We start from the raw sequence: 18,933 nt of genomic DNA, 5'->3' as shown, positions 1-18,933 counted from the left end.
CAGCCTTTTGTTGATAGTCAGTTAAAGCATCCCAAGGTTACTCTGCAGTAGGTTCAGTGGAGAAAGTGAGCCGTGTCCTTGCACGGCTAGCTGGTGAGATAACGAGATAACACGATAACAACGTTGTTAGGGGAAAGCTAAATATTTGCAGGACATTGACGTCATAGGTAATATCAAGCAACACAGTTATTAGTTAAAAGTCAAAAAGGCTTTAGGAAAGATAAAGGGGCAATAAAAGATTTTCATCACTGTCTCAGGTAATAAAACATTATTATGTGGAGCCCTTGTGGTGTCAGCCCCCTCTGATTGCTGATATTGAGCCATCTCGAAAATTTTCCTTACAGAGCCAGCCAGTTTTAGCTGTACCCTTGTGACTTCTGTGAAAAAAGTGAGCGGCATTCGAGTCTCCAGCTTCTCTGTACAGTCAACCACTGTCCGCCGTTTCCTCCCCAAGGTCCGGTGGAGCACGTCCAGCTTCTCACTCCGTTTGTGGTCATACGGAACAAGGAGGTGAACCTCACAGCCATGGTGCTGCCGAGCCACTCGCGTACCGTCACTTACTTTTGGTGGCTGGGCAACAACACAGAGGTAATTCTTCCAGGCACACAGTGCCAGATTGCACACGTGCTCAACACACAACTTTTGGGTTACACTGAAATCTAAGTCTAGCCAAGGTAAGAAATCTAATTCAAATGGATGAAGCTTTTAGTCACATGCTAAAAAGTTATAGTTTCATTTCAAATAAAGACTTCTTTACGGCTTGCTGGTCAGTTAAAGTTTACTTTAGCAAAAGCTCACTAGTGAAAGTGACGCTAGCGCTGCCTACTAAATAAAAGCAAATATTAGCCAAACGTGAATTCTGTCTCCATTTCTCCACTTCCACATATTTCCATAAGCAATTGCTAAGCTAGCAGGCAGGCTAGCTTCATCTGTAACTTGAGGCCACGGTCTATCATCATCCACCTGAACAGCCATGATACCGTTTGCGCTGGCTGTCGCTAACGCTAATGAGACGTCCCAAGTGTAAACACACCAGTAGTGGTGGCGCCACAAGATAGCGACATACACAAGGTGCTCGTTGGATTCGTCAGTAAACCAGACAGTAAATCAGTGTGATCTGGAATAAGATGCTACCTCTTGAACCAGAGTCATTGCCGAAACCGTTCTTGCTTCCAGCCGCTGGTGACCCTCGACGGCAGCATCTCGTACACCTTCCCCACCGAGGGAATGCACACCGTGACGGTTCAAGTGGCCGCGGCAAACACCATCCTGCAAGACACCAAGACCGTCGCAGTCAAAGGTCAGCAGTACATCTTGTTATGAAGGAACGTTCAGTTGGCCGTTGCACGAAATCGCGGCGAAGCAGTGGCGGCTGTTAGCGCCTCGGCAGAGTGCGACGCCATTTGGAATGGAGTGCTCGGCCCGCAAGTATCTGTAAAAAGCGATGATTTATAACCAGCGGATGAGCCGGTGTAAAAGCTGTGACATTTTCTAATTATCTACAAGTGCATCTGCTACATTTAGCCGTAGGGGGAGAGCAGTGGGGCTTGGGGGGTGAGAAAGCCTCCCATTTTTCCCCTTCCCGTCAAGTGTTAACTACCTGAAACTCAACGTGGAGCAAAATGACAGTTGGCAGAGCTCCCAGAGAATAACGCCGCGGGATCTGAGTGAATTAATGACTGGTTCTCTCCCTCCCTCCCCTCCCCCAATCCGACTCTCCTCCACAGAATTCTTCAAATCACTACTTTTATCTTTCTCCCCCAATCTGGACGAGTTCAACCCCGACATACCCGAGTGGAGGCAGGATGTGGGTCGAGTAATTAAGAAGGCTCTGCTCCAAGTGAGTGATTTTCATTTTCTTTGTGCCCCCCCCACCTCCCCACAGCAAGCATGCCCTCCCCCCCTCAGTCCCTCCTCCCCTCGGTCCATCCCTCCCTCCCTGTCTTCTGCAGCTCTTTCTCTCTGGTCTTTTTTACACATCCTGCTTTAAATTCCTTGCCAGCAATTTTCACACATCCCAGATCTTGGGCTGCACAGTACTGTGGGCTTGTTGCTGCAAACCTGAACCTCAGAAAGTAAAACCGAGACCACCGCGCAACACATCTTCAGACAGACGAGAAGGCATCTTAGTTCTGTAAATTTAAAAAGTCACCCTGTTGAGAATTCCCAGAAAGCACTGAAGTCCATTAGGTTCCAGCAAACAGGAGCACCTTCCAAAGCGCCGTTGCCAAGATGCCTGCGTGTACCTGCGTTTGTACATGTGTGCGTTAATACACCAGAATGGAAGAAGGCTGCAGGTGCTTTTTGTGAGCGTGGGAAGATCTGTCATTATTCCTGAGTGCTTCTCATGTTGCCGTTCATTGCCTCGGTATCATCTGGCTGGCAGTCTATTCAGCGCCGCAGTGAGAAACAAAACTTGAGGCCATTACAGACTGGGGGCGTTTTTTTTTCTTTCTTTTTCTTTGATTATTTCGGCAGGTTTTTTTTCTTTTCTTTAGAACTGCATTTTGCTTAATTAGCGCTTACAGGCTCAGAACAAATTGTCCGTTGCAACAAGACTCGCACATTTTTATCCGCTTCAAGTTCGATTATTTTCACCATGTTTGGAGTGCTGTGAAAGCCTTAGCCAGTCAACGCTGAAAGTGCTTGCACAAACCCAGCTCAATGACCCCCTGCTTGGGGAGTATTTGTGTATTGTATTTGTGGTTGGACTTGAGGGAGTTAGATGACCAATGATTCCCAGGCGCTGCACCGCTGCTGCTCACCACTCACTCAGGGACAGGTCAAACGTGGAGGACAAAATTCACATGCCTTGGGATGTGACAATCACTGGGACTCAATACAACACCGGCTCACATATTTCTGGCTCATATGATGTCTAAATATTATCATATGTCCAAACGTAAGCTCAGACCAACTTCCAGGCGCTGATTGGGGTCAATGGGCTTCAGGTAATTTGTCCTCCTCTTCCTCTGACGAGGCTAAAGCTCCTCATATTGTCCCACTCGACATCCGAAACTACTCTCAGAACGACAATGATATTATTTGAGTTTGTGTATCAGGAGTTGGAACTTCCCTTCTTTGACAAGGTCTTTATCAGCACAGGTGATCGGGGACAACTACGTCACCGTTACTGCTGGCAGTCTGTAGTTATTTTCACAGGGAGTTTTTTAGCGGACAAACCACGGCTGTAATGACACAAAATTGCATCCGCAGACACTTTGAAAAGTTTCAATGCGAATATCCGCACTATGGTGACTTTTCATTGGTGACTGTCGTGGAAATTTTGAAATGACGAGATCCAACATCCGAACTGGTCTGCGTTGAGTTTATTTGAGCGGATCCGGGCTCCGACAAATGGGCCTTGGGCTTGTTTGGAGGTTCTACCAGGGGAGCGCAGCTACTGGTATACCGATGACAGCTCGTCCGTCGGAGGTACACGGTGCTCTTCCACCGAGCGCAGAGCTTCGGGGGGGTGCACATGGAATGGTGAGGGAGGAAGGGGACACCCGCCAAGCCAGCCAGATCAGCCAAATCAACCCTAGCAATCAATGGGGTGACAGATGTCGCAGCCAGATTTCCCTCACATCCCCTCTTCCCCGGGCCTGCAAAGGACTGCAAAGAGGAACGGACTGCAAAAAGTTTTGAACAAAGGTTGTTGACATCACTGATAAGAGGAGAAGGCTAAAACTGAGGAAGAAGTTGAAGATACTCTTCTATCGTGTATTGAAGATAGTCCAATCAAGGTTAAAGGAACTAGGAGTAACATCTTGACCGGAGTAAGACATAACAAGCACATATCCGGCGTGGAAAAGGGAGAACAAGTTTAAAAAACAGCAGTTGCTCACAATGTCACTTGCAGCAGCATTTTTTCCCATTACCGGTACATTACTCAGACTCTGCGCCAGTAACTAGGACAGAAAAAGACGCCTACAAACTATTTTCACGTGTTGTATTGATTTAGAAAGTTTATGAGCAAAGACACATCTCTGCTTGGTGACTCACACAAAGTCAAAGTTAACGGCCGTGTTTTTGTTGATGGTTGCCTAAGGACGGTACATCAAATATCTAAATTAATCAGCACGGTCACTGATGAATGCACGTTGTAATCAGATTTACATCATCTAACTACTTCGCCAGAGCAAGCTCATGTGCAACACATATCTCTGCATCAGTTCAGTCTTTTATTTGTACAAAAGTGCACACTGTTGTGAGGCAAATGTTCAGCATGTTCCGCTTCCCAGCAGGCTTGTTTCTGCCAGCTACTTCTAGCCTTAAATAGTTGCATGTTACAAAGACGCAAATGAAGTTATTTTCCAGTGCTTTCCTCAGCCTACAAGCTTTTACGGTCTGAGGTAGGCCAGTCTTTTACCGTGGAAGTGTTCTTAATCTCAAATGTCAGCAACACACGGAGCGTCAAATAAACCTCTCAAAACCAGAGTGGATGATGATTTTGTTTCCATTTTTTTAACCAGTGATTTCAAACATGAAGATGGGCAGCCTGTTTCTGATCTCTTAATATGAGACATGAAACCTGTCATAGCAAAAATAAAACGTAAATGGAAAAACTTCAGTTCACTGACAATTTCGCAAGTTCCAAGAGCGAGAGACAGAGAGAACTTTATTGTGGCTGCTTAGCTAGCTAGTCGACAAACGGTCCAAGTTAGCTACTTAGCATTCCTACACTCCTCTCTGCCAAGTCAGACTTGCCTCACTGTCCACATCTCGTCAAACAATAAAACAGCAAGATTTCTGAAACTGTGCAGCCGACACCCAGCCTAAAGCTGCAGCAGACAAATACTGACACCGAGACCTGATCAAATTTTTTTGCCTGCTCCAACTGAGTAAACCAATCATGTCTTTATTGTCCTATTGGGCAAGTTCTTGTAACTTGTGTGCATCAGCATACTTTTGCTTTCAGAGCCTTTGAAGGAATCAAAGAAAGTAATCATTAAAAAAAAATACTAATTACAGTCAGACCAGCCTTGATGAAAGTGGCAATTGTCTTCTTCTGCCATCCTTGTCATTTTAAACCTCCTCGGTCAACCCCTTCTCTTTGTGAAGCCTCTGTCCACAGCTATCATTTGTCCACTACTCTGGTGCTTGAACTGTCATTTCACAGCTTGATAACTGTGCCTCTGCTAAACCCACTCCGTTGTTTGTGCCTGCCACAGAGCAAACATTAAAACATCAGAACCTCCCCAGAGGAGAGTGGTGGCCATGTAGCCTTAAAATGGTTTCAATGGGGAGGTAAAAGAAGGAGAAGGAGAAAAAAAAAAAGAAACGCCAGTTTGTTGTGGGTGGCATAGTGGTGCGGTGGTTAGCGCTGTAGCCTCACAGCATCAGGTACCCAAACATGAGTGTTAAAGTTGTTAAGTAGAGTGATTAGCTGGTCTACATCAAGGTGGTTGTGTTTCATTTTCAATTAACAGTCACAACGCAAGTCTGGATTGCTCACCCAGTGTTTGGACTATTTTCTGTCATTATACACCAATGGCGGGCGGTGCATTTCACACCTAGGCCTTCAGTAAACTATACCTCAACAAACTAATATAAGAGCCATTTTCTCCCAACATACAGTTACAGGTACGCGCAGTTTATGGCCGCATTGCGACTCGCATGTTGCCTTATCGAGTTGTTTTAAACGCATTAGGTCATGGTGAGCTGCAATAAATGACTTCTGTCACGCATGCAAGTCTCGTCACCTTTTTGTGGATACGAACAACGTCAATTCCATCAAGTGCATCAAGCAGATGCTCGTCAAGCAATTCTCTCAGGGGCTTCAAGCAGTAGGCTCTGCCTCTACAACTAATTTCTTAATATGCAGAAATACAGTACAAAGAGCCATTGCATCGCAGATAGATAACTCCTGTAGTCACAATAAATGCCTTTCATGTAGGCCTGGGCGATAAAACGATTACGATAATAATCGCGATTAAAAACTCCACGATAACGATGATAAATGCGTGAGCTGTTATTTCGATAACCCAACCAATCCCACAGGAGAGAAACAAGCGCGTGCTAAATGAACAGCCAATCCCAGCAGAGAAATAACGGCGTGCTTCCTTCCCTCCACCCTCCTCCTCTCGCTCACAACAACTCAGATGGGAGACACACACAGCCGTCCGCTAAATCTAGTTATAGGAACATGTAGAAATGAGTAGCGAGGAGCAATCAGAAGTCGAGGGAAGTGAAGAAACTGTCCAAAATGTGCCTGAGAACTGTACCCCTGACACCGAGGGTGAGGAGGAATCTGAAAACGTCCAGCAGGATGAAATAGTGGCGAAGAAAGGCAATACCAGTTTGGTGATTTGGAATTGGTTCGGCTACCTCAGGTCCGACAAAGTACAGGCTAACGCTAAGTGCAAATTACGTCGGAGAACAGTCCCAAGCAAAACGGGAAACACCACGAACCTCTTTCAACATCTCAAGAAGTACCATGATAAAGAATGATATGAAAGCCTGATATGTAGCCTAGCTAGCGACAGTGCTAAGCAAACAGTTGCTCGTCAAACAACAATACAGTCAGCCTTTAACGCAGCTTCCCCGTACAAGAAAAAAATTGACGCGGTAGAGAAACATAACCAGAGCAGTGACGTGCAATATTGTACTGTCTGTCTGTACCTCTTTTTATTTTTGTTTTTATTTTAATTAATCAGTTCAGTACACTACCTCTAAAATGTTTGAGAGATGTTAAAAACAAGACACATAATCCTCAACATTTAAGTTATTTTATTTTAGTACATCTAAGATGTAAAAAAATAATACATACGTCTTGGTTCTGTCGGGTTGTTGTTGAATGTTTTGTATTGACATACATTCTAACAATAAATATATAAAAATAATCCTTCTGGTTTCTTTGCGGTCCAAGGAGAATACTAATATTAAAACTATTTTTGATTTAAAAAAAAAATCATATCGTGATAATTATCGACATCGAGCAATATAAGAAAACATATCGTGATAAAAAAATTTCCCATATCGCCCAGGCCTACTTTCATGGGTTCGCAGTGGTGGCAGCCGGATCTCAGAGTTGAGTTCAGTCTGCAAGCTTCTCAGGTTCTTATTCAATCACAGAACACGTACTTGGGATGTTCACGTTCAGCGTAAGGCCTTCTCGCAGACTCGAGATCTGATTGGCTATCGCAACTGACTGAAGTCCCTTCACTTAGAGCGGACAGGAGCCTTCAATTTCAATTCGGAAGGACTTAGGCAGATTTCTCGGCACCTGGCAACACAAACTAGCTGAAATATGATTGGATAAAAATTCTACCGTAATATTCGACGACGGAAGCAATACATTCAAGTGGATAGTATACGACGTGAAAAGAACAGACTAAGGAGAACAACCTTATTAACATATTTACGTGAAAATGTACTTTTTCCAAGTATGGTTAGGCCTTGTAGGCCCTGACGGCCCGTCACTGCTATACACACACAATCCAAAACTTTGCAACCACACATAGAAATCCCGGCGTGACTGCAGAGGCTCTCAACGCCATTGTACGTTTTTTTTCTTCTTCACGAGGAACAGTGTGAAAGGTAGCCTGCAGCAGAGTGTTAAGGCGCAGCGTCATAAATCTAACAGGGCCGGTGGAGCTCCTCCAGCTCGAACCACATTCAGCTCCAGGCAGGAGACGCTGCGCAAGTGCGAATCGGCCTCGTATCCGTGTTGCATCTGCTGAGGCTACAAGAACACCACTGATCCGGAGAGTTCCAAGTCCTCATGTTCCTCGAGATGTAGTGCACGGATGAAGTTGTTGTGCAAAATGTTGAAGAGGAGAGAGAGAAAAAAAAAACAAAATACCACTCTGTTCCCCGTCCTGGTTTCGGAGTTCCTACGCTGAAAAAGAACGGCACACTGCGTTTGCCGACGAGACATAAAGGTCATAACATATTCAGCACTCTGTCTCTCTGCATCTTTTACTCTGCTAGCTGTCTTTTCGCATCAAGCTCTCTGCAGCCCCACCCCTCCGCAGTGTACTGCCACATTATGCCAAAATACAAAATGCTTGTTTGCCGATTTACAAATAGGTTGTGGGGATGAAGGTCAGTTTGGCAGGACGACATAAATGAAAAGTGTTTCTGTTCTGCCCATTCAAGGCTATATTCCTGGGAGTTAAAAACAGCTTTTTCCAAATGGGAAAAAAATGACAAATATATTTTACACATTTTTTAGGAGAGAAAAAAAACATCCATTTTGAGATTCCAAAATCTTTGAGAGAGCTTGTAAATTTCCCACTTCAACAAGAACCTTTTCCAGGGTTTTAGGAGAATAAAGTCTGGATTTGAGGGCAACATCACCTGGTAAAACGACAAAACGCTTTGTTTCCTCTCAGAAAAAAATAGAAAAACACATAGTATGGAAAGGCTGGGAAAAAAACAGTTTCACCCATTCAGTATTGTAAAGACATACCTTGAGAGATCTGTTACGCTGTGAGAGCAGCTCCACTAAATCCTTTGTCGAGAGTGAAAACTTGCTACTTAAAATTGATCACCTCCGTCCACTCGTCGGCCTTTTCCCGCTGCGCTGGGCGTCCTCAGCCACTCAGCCTCCAGCAGGCACTCACCGGCAGCCAATTACATCAGCCCAGAGTACGAGTGCATAATAAGCCGCTCTCATCCGACTCACCCTTCACTCTTCATTCATAATCTGGCAGCCACTAAACCCCGACGCATCCACTCGCATGTAATTGCGAATTAGAGGAGATCCACTGAAACATGCTCATCAAATGAAAAAATGTGGGTTACATGAATTTGTCTGCTACAACTGTGTACGTGACACAAGTCTGGGATAGTCTACATTGGTATGTATATTGCAGGTACAAAATACTTCATGTCAAGTCAGAACTGATTTGTGTACCTCGTATAAAAAAAAAATGAATTGAAATTTCAATGCTATGTTTCCACTATGCCGCAGGTGTCTGACTTCCCAGCGGAGCAGCTCCTGGTAGCCGTGTTCCCTGGGGTTCCAACTGCGGCTGAGCTCTTCCTGTTACCCAACAAGAACCAATCAGAAGACAAGAAAAAGAGTGAGGAGGAGCTGGAGCAGGTGTGGCCATGAACGTGTGCATCTCACTTTGGCAAAAAGCCCAAAGACACCATTAGGAAACACGCTGTATGTGCATTTTGCAGGTTTCCGACGTAATTGTGAGCGCGCTCAACCAGAATTTGGTCGAGTTTGAGCTCAAGCCGGGCATCAGGGTGATTGTTTACAACACACAGTTAACGCTGGGTAAGAAACATTTCTTTTTGTTGTATTTTCATACTGAATCATTTTGTGCCTTTGAGCCATGAAACCAGTTGACCAGTGCGTTAAGAAAAGTTGATAAGTAGAACATTTCTGCAAACAGCATCCTTCAAAATAACGAATGGAACCAGGTTCACCAAATTAATTCCTACGTGGCAAAACAATCAGCTCAGCAGATCTTTGCTGTATATTTCCATCACGCTGGAAATCCCGACTCTTACAATAAAAGAGATCATTCTTGGCAGATGTGGAGACCAAAGTGCTGCTTGGAGTATGTTATGGCCATTTTTCACAGTAATTCCTCAATTAGCTTGGTAGCGTCAAATCACTTCTTGGAAATATGGCTCTAGCATTTAGACTCTTTCATTTCCAAAGTGAGTTTTCAAAAGTCACTTTTATTTCGCTCAACATTTTCATCAACCGTTAAATTTACATGTAAATGCTACCCATTTGTGCTTTGTACTCGTGGTAACACAATGTTACAAAAGGAACATTTTGTTCTTCCGGTCGCCATGTGAAATTCCAGCGCCGCCAGTGTCTTGAACTAAGACAAAAGAAACCGAAGAGAGCGTGTTTCGGATTTTAAGTGGAGCTCTTTGAGTCGAGGGATCTTTAATGCCCGCCATCTAATGCTGAACATCTGTTCTCTTCCTTTTCCAGCCATCCAACCACAAAATGAGTGTTACACTGAGTGTAATTATGCTGATTATTTAGTCCTTGAGAACGAACAACAGCCGGACGTAAAGGGCAGCAGACAGAACTGAGGATTGCTGCGAGAGTCAATCGCAAGAAAGTTTCAGTGAGGGGTTTTAAAAAGAAATGCCCCCAGCGGGCACAAAGAAAAGGAACAATGCCGCAATTAGTGTCACACTGAAGTGACGTTTATGGACCCGCTCTGATTGAAAAAAAAGAGAGAAAAAAAACTGGCAGTGTGTAAAAACTTTGCTTTTCACTGGCCCAGACCTTGATAGCCCTTCACAAACTCTCCATGTCCCACTGCTAGTCACATCTCACATTGTATTCATTGCTTGGCTGGTTTCATTAAGCGCACGCTCTCCGGAGACACGAGTCGTCTGAAGCTCGGAGTGCCTGCCATTAACTGCCTGGCATGCGCTGCTCTGCGACGTTCCGTGGTGTGCAGCACGCTAATGACATTGGAGGTGTACCCAGCTGGATACCCTCCTTTGTATTTCACCTCCCAAGAAAAGGTCTTAAAAGCCTTGGAGCTGTTTGAGAAAGGTCAGCGTGGTACGTGCATCTAGCGTCTGAGCTGAAGGGCTCTTGAGCAGCACAATAAGGCGGGAAAAGCTGTGTAGTATGAGAGGAATGGCAGCCAGTAGCGCACAAAAAAAAGGGAGCTTGAAACCACCGGCTGCGCTTGTTGACGTCCAGGCGCGTTTACACGTTACCACTTCCCGCAGTGTATTAATGACGACTGCTTTTGAGTTATTTCATGCCAAGAAATGGGGAATAGTAATTTCACACTGCCGTTCCTCTTGACGTTTGATATTTTGAAATAAAGAAAGGATTGCGTAATAATGCTGATAGTATAGCAGTAGTTCAGTTCACTGGAGTGAACCAACGTTTTTAAATCTCTCCAGGAGCAGAAGCGTCAATGGAAACACAGGATCATTGAGGTAGCCTATCAGAGCTGCATTAGGGGGAAGATGATGGTGCACCTCGGACTAGTCATCAGTTCAAGACTGGGCCACATAGTGAGAAGAAACAAACATTCACACTCGCCTACGCACAATTTAGACTTGCCAATCAGCCAAACACGCACGTCTTTGGACTGTGAGTGTGAGCCAGAATACCTGGAGAGAACCCACGCAGGCACATAGGAAACATGCAGACTCTGTGCAGAAAGACCTCGGCACTGGGAATTGAACCTGCAACCTCACTTTTTAGCGAATAGCCAAAAGGAAAGAAAGCAAAATTCAGCAAACATAAAACAAGACAAACAACTTTGGTTGTGCCCTCAAGAAAAGAAAAAAAAAAGGGAGGGGGGGGGGGGGCATCACTATTCTAAGCCAAACAAGAATAGACGTAAGAATTAACTTCCAATGGATCCATTTCGGAAAACTCAAACGTTGGCCTTTGTCCGTGTCGCCAAAAGCTGCTCTCTTGCACTGGAAACTAAAATTGTGCCTCTGTTTGAGACAAGACAGTTGAGCAAACATTTCGGCTTGACACTTTCACGAGAAGGAAGTGACAGGGCAACCGTTTCGATTTGTGCTGCTTTTTTTTTTTTTTTTTTTTTTTTTCCATTTAATCCAAATGTCGTTGAGTCTGACAAATTTGTAGTCTGGTTTACCTGCCACTGATAAATTCATCAGCATTATCTTGTAGTTGCTCTATGTTTGCAACAGCAGAATGTCTGACTGGCCTCCCTCTCCTGCTCACTGCAGCTCCACTGGTGGACTCGAACCCGAGACACAGCAGCTCCGCCATGCTAATGCTGCTGTCAGTGGTGTTCCTGGGGCTCGCCGTGTTCCTCATCTACAAATTCAAGAGGTAAGGCACCACTACGTCATTACTTCCACCTGCTGCGCACCGTCATATACAACCACGGTATATATTGATGAGCATATTATCCATTATTGATGACAGCAGATGAGCTTGGTCCCGTCCAATCAATCACAGTTGTATTTGGAAAACCCGGCTGACAGGTTCCCCCTGTAGGTTGTAAATCCTCAAATCCGGATTCCGAAGCGTGAGCCATATGCACTCTTTACTGGCTAAATGCAGAGAAATCGAGCATTACGTGATTTAGTATGCATTTGCTGTTCCTCGCACGTTATTTGCTGAATAAATTATTCATACTTAAAACGATTCTCTTGAAAAGTTGCAGGAAAATGGAGAAGCCGTCATTAATTATGGATGTGGACTTTTTCCCATTAGTCTAAAGAGGATGCATTTTTCAAGAAATCTCACAGCTGAAAAAACAGAGCAATTAATAACCAAAATGAATAGTAATTGGAAACAAATTGGATAGTGACTAAATAAAGATGCATATTATGGGCAATAAATGTACATGGGAAGGAATAGGAGCGATACTAATGTTCCTGTAATTTGCCCACAAATTGTTTGGACGGCGAGCTGGTTAATTATTAGGAAAACTCTCAGAGTTCGCAAACAGCACTCATTGATTTATAAAGTCTGAAAAGATGCAATTGTGACATTTAAAAAGAATTTCTGTCCACTCTGAAAAACGTTATTCACACATTTTTGTCAATCTGCCACACAAAGTGAACGTTTCCTTAATGGCTTTAATTTACCAGATGTATCCATCTGGTGAAGAGCCAATAGAAGATTGTTCAGAAAGGCGATTGGGCAAACTTTGCGTATATCACATCCAACAGGACCAGTAACATTTCTATCTAAGTGGAAACTAGAGCTCAAGGCCTCCTAGCGGTGTGAGAGGCAACATTTCCATGCATCGCCAGCCTGCTACTAAACACCCGTGTTCAACCACATACTTTGTACAGTCAAGTGTTAGTAAAGTGAAAATGCCCTTCCGCGCAGACAGACAGGACTGCCGCTCTTGCAGCATCCACACTAAATCTTTAAGCAGCAAGAACTGTTGACAGCTTGTCGCTGCTTCTTCCCTATTCCTAATCTGGTTCCTCTTCACTTTCCTCAAAGATAAATCCGCAGTGGAATTAATGGAAAATCAAGATATGTTGAAAACGCTGACTAAAGTGTGGGAGCTTGGCAAAACCGTGACATTTTTATTATGACAGAACCATTTTTTTGTCCTCATTTTGTCCTCTGTAAATCTTTAGAAAAATTCCCTGGATCAACATATACGCAGAGGTGAACCAAGAGAAAGAGCAGGAGATGATTGGTTCGGTGGGCCAGGGAGACAGCACGCCCAAAATCACACTGAGTGAGTTCCCCACCTCCAAAGAACTCATGGAAAAGGAACTGGACGCCAGGGTGAAACGTAAGTCAAGATCTTCGATGCGGAAGTCGGATGAGTCAGTCTGGGGATTTACTGACTCATCTTTTAGGTCAGTCGTGAACAGAGTATTGACTCACTTTCTTTCCTTAGCTCCCTATTTAATGCAAACTACTGAGTACAATTTGATTCAATTGCACTTTACAGAAGATAAACGCGCAGATTCTAAACAAAGTGACAACTTGCTCGTCCCCAAGCGCTTTGAATTATTTAAGAGGGAGGGAAGCAGAGGGAACAGCACGAGAGGAGGCAACCCTGCAAGGCTTTCAACGTAGTAAAGAATAGATTACAGCAATGGTTTCAGCACACTGACAAATTAACATTTAATAAAACCAAGATGTTCCAGCATGGGGCCTTGAAATGAAGCGCAGAACAAAGATCATTTCACCGCTTCACTGTGTGGTGGCACTTGCACACTTGTTTGAAAAGAATGTTGTCACACACAGGCACACAGCAGACGGTTGGAAAAAAAAAAACAAACTCAAAACTTTGCAAACTCATGCCTGCTGCGTTCTAATATGAATCTGCCGCTGTAGGAAGCCGCAGCTTTTCCGATTCCAACATGGCTCACAACAGATTCTGAACGACATTCTGGGAATTCAGGCTCAAACGGCGAGGACAGATCACCACCCAAGTCACAATGTCTTAGCCTGATCCGTCATAACCCATGACTCGCACAAGACAAGACCATGATAAATCTTTCACTTCTTTAAACACCTCGCCGTGATCTCTTTCTCTCTCTCTCTCTCTCTCTTTATCTCTTTCTCTCTCTCTCTCTCTCTCTCTCTCTCTCTCTTTCTCTCTCTCTCTCTCTCTCTCTCTCTCTCTCTTTCTCTCTCTCTCTCTCTCTCAGGTTTCGTTACATAACGTGACAAAGAAATAATGCATGAAACTCAACTTCACAGCGTTCAACAGAACATAAGACCAAGAGCTTCAATTAATCAACATTGTCCATTAACGCACAAGAACATTTTTTTTTTTTTTTTAATTCCCACCCCAACACATCAAATACACCCTTCTTTTGTTTTTTGTTTTCTCTCTCTGTCTTCATTCTGTCTCTTTCGCTCAGGGGGAGTCGGAAATGCCTGCGAGAGCACAAGGGAGATTCCAAACTGCACTAGCGTGTAAGAGAGAAGAGGCGGAGCCACATCCAGTGTACAGAACCAAGTGTCGCCGTGTCCCGGGAAGGATATGGCGGGGGGAGGGGAGGGTGTCTTTCCGTTTTCTAATCCTCAAAACAACTGATGTTAATAGTTTTCTAAGGGACCTCATTTATATGGACTTGCACGGATGCCTCATTCGACAACATCCATGTGGCGAGTGTCAATTTTACCCATGAGATGGTTGTGATTACGGGCAAAAAAAAAAAAAAAAGGAGGAAAACAACAAAACAAAAAACAAAAAAAACACCCTAGAACATTCTGTGGATGTATAAGCTACATACTGACGTTCATTTGCTGAGTGGAATATCTTTCGTCCAAACCTATGAAACGTTATGTAAATTTCCTATGGAGTTCGCTTTGAAAATCATTTCTGCCTATATGTAGACTATAATGTCACGAGTCTCCAGTCAAACAGGGAATATTATTGAAATGTACAATATTATCATCTGTTCGGTTAAATGTACAGTATATATTATTACTTTCTACACGCCTGTAGTCCGACGCCGTGGTGATCCGGGGTCCGACAAAGTGCGTCAATCATTACCAGAAGAAGTCGACTTTGTTTGCTTAGGTCCTTGACATGTGCATGTTCTTATTGAGGACAAAGGTTTCTGTGTTGTAGATAAGCAAGTGTTGTAAATAGTCTTTTCTAATCATTCGTCATAAAACTGAAAGGACAAAAAAAAAAGAAAAGAAGCTTGCCCAAAGTTTTTGTTTTGCTTGCTTTTCCTTCATTAAACTGATGGGCAACATTTAGCTGGTAGGACAGTTCATCTGTAAACACAGGGCAAAATACATAGTTCCGATTCCAGATCCCTCCATTTTCCTGGAAGTGAAATCAAATGTGAACATGATCATGTTCAATATATTTTCAGTGAACACTGACAGCTTTTCAGATGTTTTACAACAATCTTGAACATCCTGAGCCAACCCCCTCCCAACCCCCCACCACCCCAAACCCCTTATCAACCTTTAATAAGACAACATTATAAAAGACATTTTGTAGGTGACGGTATCGGGTGACACAGGGTTGGGTTTTGATAGCTAGCGTACTAGTCTAGTCTAGTTTTGTATTTAGTATATTTAATAGTTTGGTAGTGTGCTGAACTTAAGTTCTCATTGAACCTTTTTAAAAGTACACTTCCAACCCGATTTAAGTAAAGTATTATCTACGTACCTCAAAACATATTCAATATATTTATAGTTACATATAACTACTAGATAGAGTTTGGTTAAGACATTCCCACAGCTACTGTTATCATATGATGTTAAAGGGGTCGTGTTACGAAAGACTGACTTTTTCAGCTCTTTAACGTGTCGTTTTGCATTATTGGCATGACAACTAACACACCAAGTATGTGCATTTAACCAAACAAACCATGTTTATTGTAGGAAGTAGTAATTTGGTAAATCTGGAAATGGCTGTAATAGGGCCCCTTTAACATGTTAAAATGAAAAAGAAAATGGTGTTGCTCTTATTTTTTAATGTGAATAGACTTATGAAGCGCAAGATGACGATAAGAGCAATCTGTTGTCTGTTGAACTGCCGTAAATGCCATATTTCGTATATCACAATGTAGTCCATATGGGATAATAATATTTTATATATTCTGATCTAGTATGTACTCGCGAAGGAAGTATAGAAACGCAAAAGAAGGGGAGTAGGTCAATCACACCAGACTCCTTTTTTCATTCAGGTCATAAACGTCCACTTTAACTCCTCCGGGTGTCTGCTGTCTTAGCTGGCGAATGGTGGCGATTTATCTAAATTGGATCTTTTGAGTTTGATGAATGTAAGTAATCGCGCATGTTTGCACAAACTGCTATCAAAACCCAACCCAACTGCAACGCTGTCAAACGGCCACAACAATCCGCCGGCGTCGAGGCAAGGCTAGTGACGTCCTCCCAGCACGCACCAGTCCATTGCCACTGCGATCTCCCAGCTCTACAGAGAGCCACGTTTTCTCAAACTCACATATTACCTCAGCAGCCGAGCCGAAACAAAGGCTGAACGAAAAATGATTTCAAAGCTACTGCCGTGCTCAGCGCGTCAAGCAGAGGCTTGTTTGCTTGCGGTGGTTTTTGTTTGTGCAGGAGCTTTGATGGCGTCACTCTGCTGTGATTTATTTTAGTGGAACAGGAGATTAAAAAGGAGGAGATCGTCTTTGTACATATATATTATATAGAAATGTTTGCTTTTGCCTGACTCAAATCATATTTGTTTTATTTCTTTCTCTCTTTTAAACCCTTGAAATGGTAAAGAATGTATGACAGCTATAATGCTTTGTGGCAGCTGCTGCTGGTGAAGGGTTTCAAAGCAAACAACTGTGACTAAAAATATCCTGTTTTACATGTTTGAATCAACAAAACAAAAATGTTAAATACTAATATGAATACAGAGCTAATTGGCCAATATGTCACAGTGAGCAGAGCCAAAATGCAAACTAATATTTTGGCTTCAAAGTTAACAGAAAAATTGGGATGGAAACGCTGCAAAGCTTTGTGTCTGGTTAAATACCACCAGTGAACTGGTGACTTATTCTGTTGACACCAAACTGTCATTTTTGTTTTTGTTTTTGTTTTTGTTAATGTCTTTGAAAGTGTACAAGAGATTTGCCTTGTTAATGGTGTGTTTTGGTACTCAAAGGTCCCATACTATCCAGTGTTTCAGATATTTATTTTTGTTATCCCAGACCCGAGGGACACAGCCTCATGTGGTTAATTACTCAAAACTCAATAGCTCTCCAGAAAAGAGCATACTTAGCCCTCTGTTTGCAGCTTACAGCTTCAATGTGTCAACATGCTTAAAAGGACACTTAAACAAGAGGGCCGCAAAGTGAGAACACTTTGTCACCAAAGGCATAGCTGTGTAACAGCCCCTGTGTGACATCACAGGAGGCAGATTTTCTAAACAGTGTGTTTAAGGCCACAATGTCTGAAAAGTGAAGCAAGAAAAGCAGAGGCTGGACAGTCACCTCATCTCTGGGAGTCGACAAGAGTGGCAGAAATTGTTGGCAAAGTAAATTTTGCATAATATGGGACCTTTAAAGCATCCTGGGTGTTTTGAGTTTGTCGGTGTTGGGATGTTATCACACTGAGAGTTTTGTCTATATCATCTTCGACAAATTGCCTTGGATGGTTGTGGCTGGTTTAAATTTAAAAAAAAAAGAAAAGAAAGGGGAGACGAGGAAAACAGATCAAGTGAACACATAAGCCAACCGGAAATTATTTACTTGAAGTTTCTGCTGAACAAGGTGAAGTGTCAGGAAAACAGTGGGCTTCAATTAAAACAACCACACGATACGTCCAAACCTGCGCAGTTTCCCCATGTTAGCACTTGTTATTTGAAATTAACTGCCATTAATGGAAAACCGCCACATCTTGCAAAACATCGAGGCCCCCCCCCCGCAACCCACCAATTACCCCGTGAGCAGCAGATCTCCGTGGTGATTCATACTTGAAAAAGGAACAGGACTCCTGCTCCACTGACGGGGAAGTGAAAGCATTGAAACGTCCTTCAGCGCACAAAAAGTCTATGATGCATGCACCATCGACAATGTTCTGCTTCATCCTCATTTCGATATTTCTACGGTAAAGCTGTCATTTTCAAATTGTTTCAAATAAATGTATTTTTGTACATCAGCGCACTCGCCCTCCGCGTGGTGATATTCCTCGTGAAGCGAAGGGTGGAGAGGAGGAGTTGAGGATGTTTCCCCGGCGAACTGCGCCGACTCGGCCGGAAACTCGGCATCAATCTGCGGCGTGACCGCACGCGAGAGAGAGAGAGAGGGAGAGGGAGAGAGGGAGAGGGAGCGGGGGAGAGGGAGAGGGAGAGAGAGAGAGGGAGAGAGAGAGAGGCGATCAGCACAATCCTCCCGCTTCTCCTTTGATCAAAAAGATTTATTTTTGGTTTAGGAAGAAAAAATAAATCAAACAGTGCCAGATCGTGAGCCTGCTGCTAGAGAGAGAAATCTTTTTGGACGTACATGTTTTTTTTTTTTTCCGTTTGACTGTTATTCAGCCCTTGATACATGAATTATGAGAACCTCAGTCGAGATGTTTTATTTCTCATTATGTATTAATTTACTTATATATTACTATTATTAGATATCATTACTTATATTATCATAATCATTTTTCTATTACAATTTTTTTTTTCTATTCAATATCAACTGTGTTGCCTATTAGATATTTCTTTGATTATTTCTGCATTGTTTCAGTCATTGTGAATTCCAAAAACGCATGGACGCAAATGGACACAGACCTCCCGCTCGTTCAATGCCGCCATCATCATCATCATTTGCGGTCTAAAGCGACGCCTCCTGCGGCTTTGTTCCTCTGCTCCTCCTTGAATGGCCGACGTGGCCATGGGATCATGTTAATACATGAAAATGTATGCTTTATACCATTCATACAGATAGATAATCCAGTCAAGACGCAGGAGAAATTGCAGCTCGTATGGACTGAGGCTCTAATAGTCACTTATGCCGCGCGATGATCCCATGACAAACTAATCAGACGTGTCGTGCAAACGGACGTGCAAATCCTTTGATTTCACG

At 43.3% G+C, this 18,933-nt stretch overlaps 1 protein-coding gene across 1 annotated transcript in view; it reads left to right on the top strand.

The window, feature by feature from the left end:
• Positions 1 to 18,016, top strand: part of sorcs3a (sortilin related VPS10 domain containing receptor 3a) — a 176,335-nt gene extending 158,319 nt beyond the window's left edge. Inside the window, exons 20-27 of the mRNA XM_076035191.1 lie at positions 455 to 588; positions 1,177 to 1,300; positions 1,728 to 1,840; positions 8,921 to 9,052; positions 9,136 to 9,235; positions 11,659 to 11,764; positions 13,036 to 13,196; positions 14,281 to 18,016. Coding sequence (XP_075891306.1) covers positions 455 to 588; positions 1,177 to 1,300; positions 1,728 to 1,840; positions 8,921 to 9,052; positions 9,136 to 9,235; positions 11,659 to 11,764; positions 13,036 to 13,196; positions 14,281 to 14,339 — 929 coding nt within the window. The 3' untranslated portion in view covers positions 14,340 to 18,016. The remainder of the gene's footprint in view (positions 1 to 454; positions 589 to 1,176; positions 1,301 to 1,727; positions 1,841 to 8,920; positions 9,053 to 9,135; positions 9,236 to 11,658; positions 11,765 to 13,035; positions 13,197 to 14,280) is intronic.
• The last annotated feature ends 917 nt before the right edge of the window (positions 18,017 to 18,933 follow it).

Source organism: Nelusetta ayraudi, unplaced genomic scaffold (genome assembly GCF_046127955.1).
Source record: "Nelusetta ayraudi isolate G7.1 ecotype Tasmania unplaced genomic scaffold, CSIRO-AGI_Nayr_v1 ptg000004l, whole genome shotgun sequence".
NCBI classification, from domain to species: domain Eukaryota; kingdom Metazoa; phylum Chordata; class Actinopteri; order Tetraodontiformes; family Monacanthidae; genus Nelusetta; species Nelusetta ayraudi.
The sequence above is the reverse complement of the archived record's forward strand: the minus strand, read 5'-3'. Positions and strand labels throughout refer to the sequence as shown.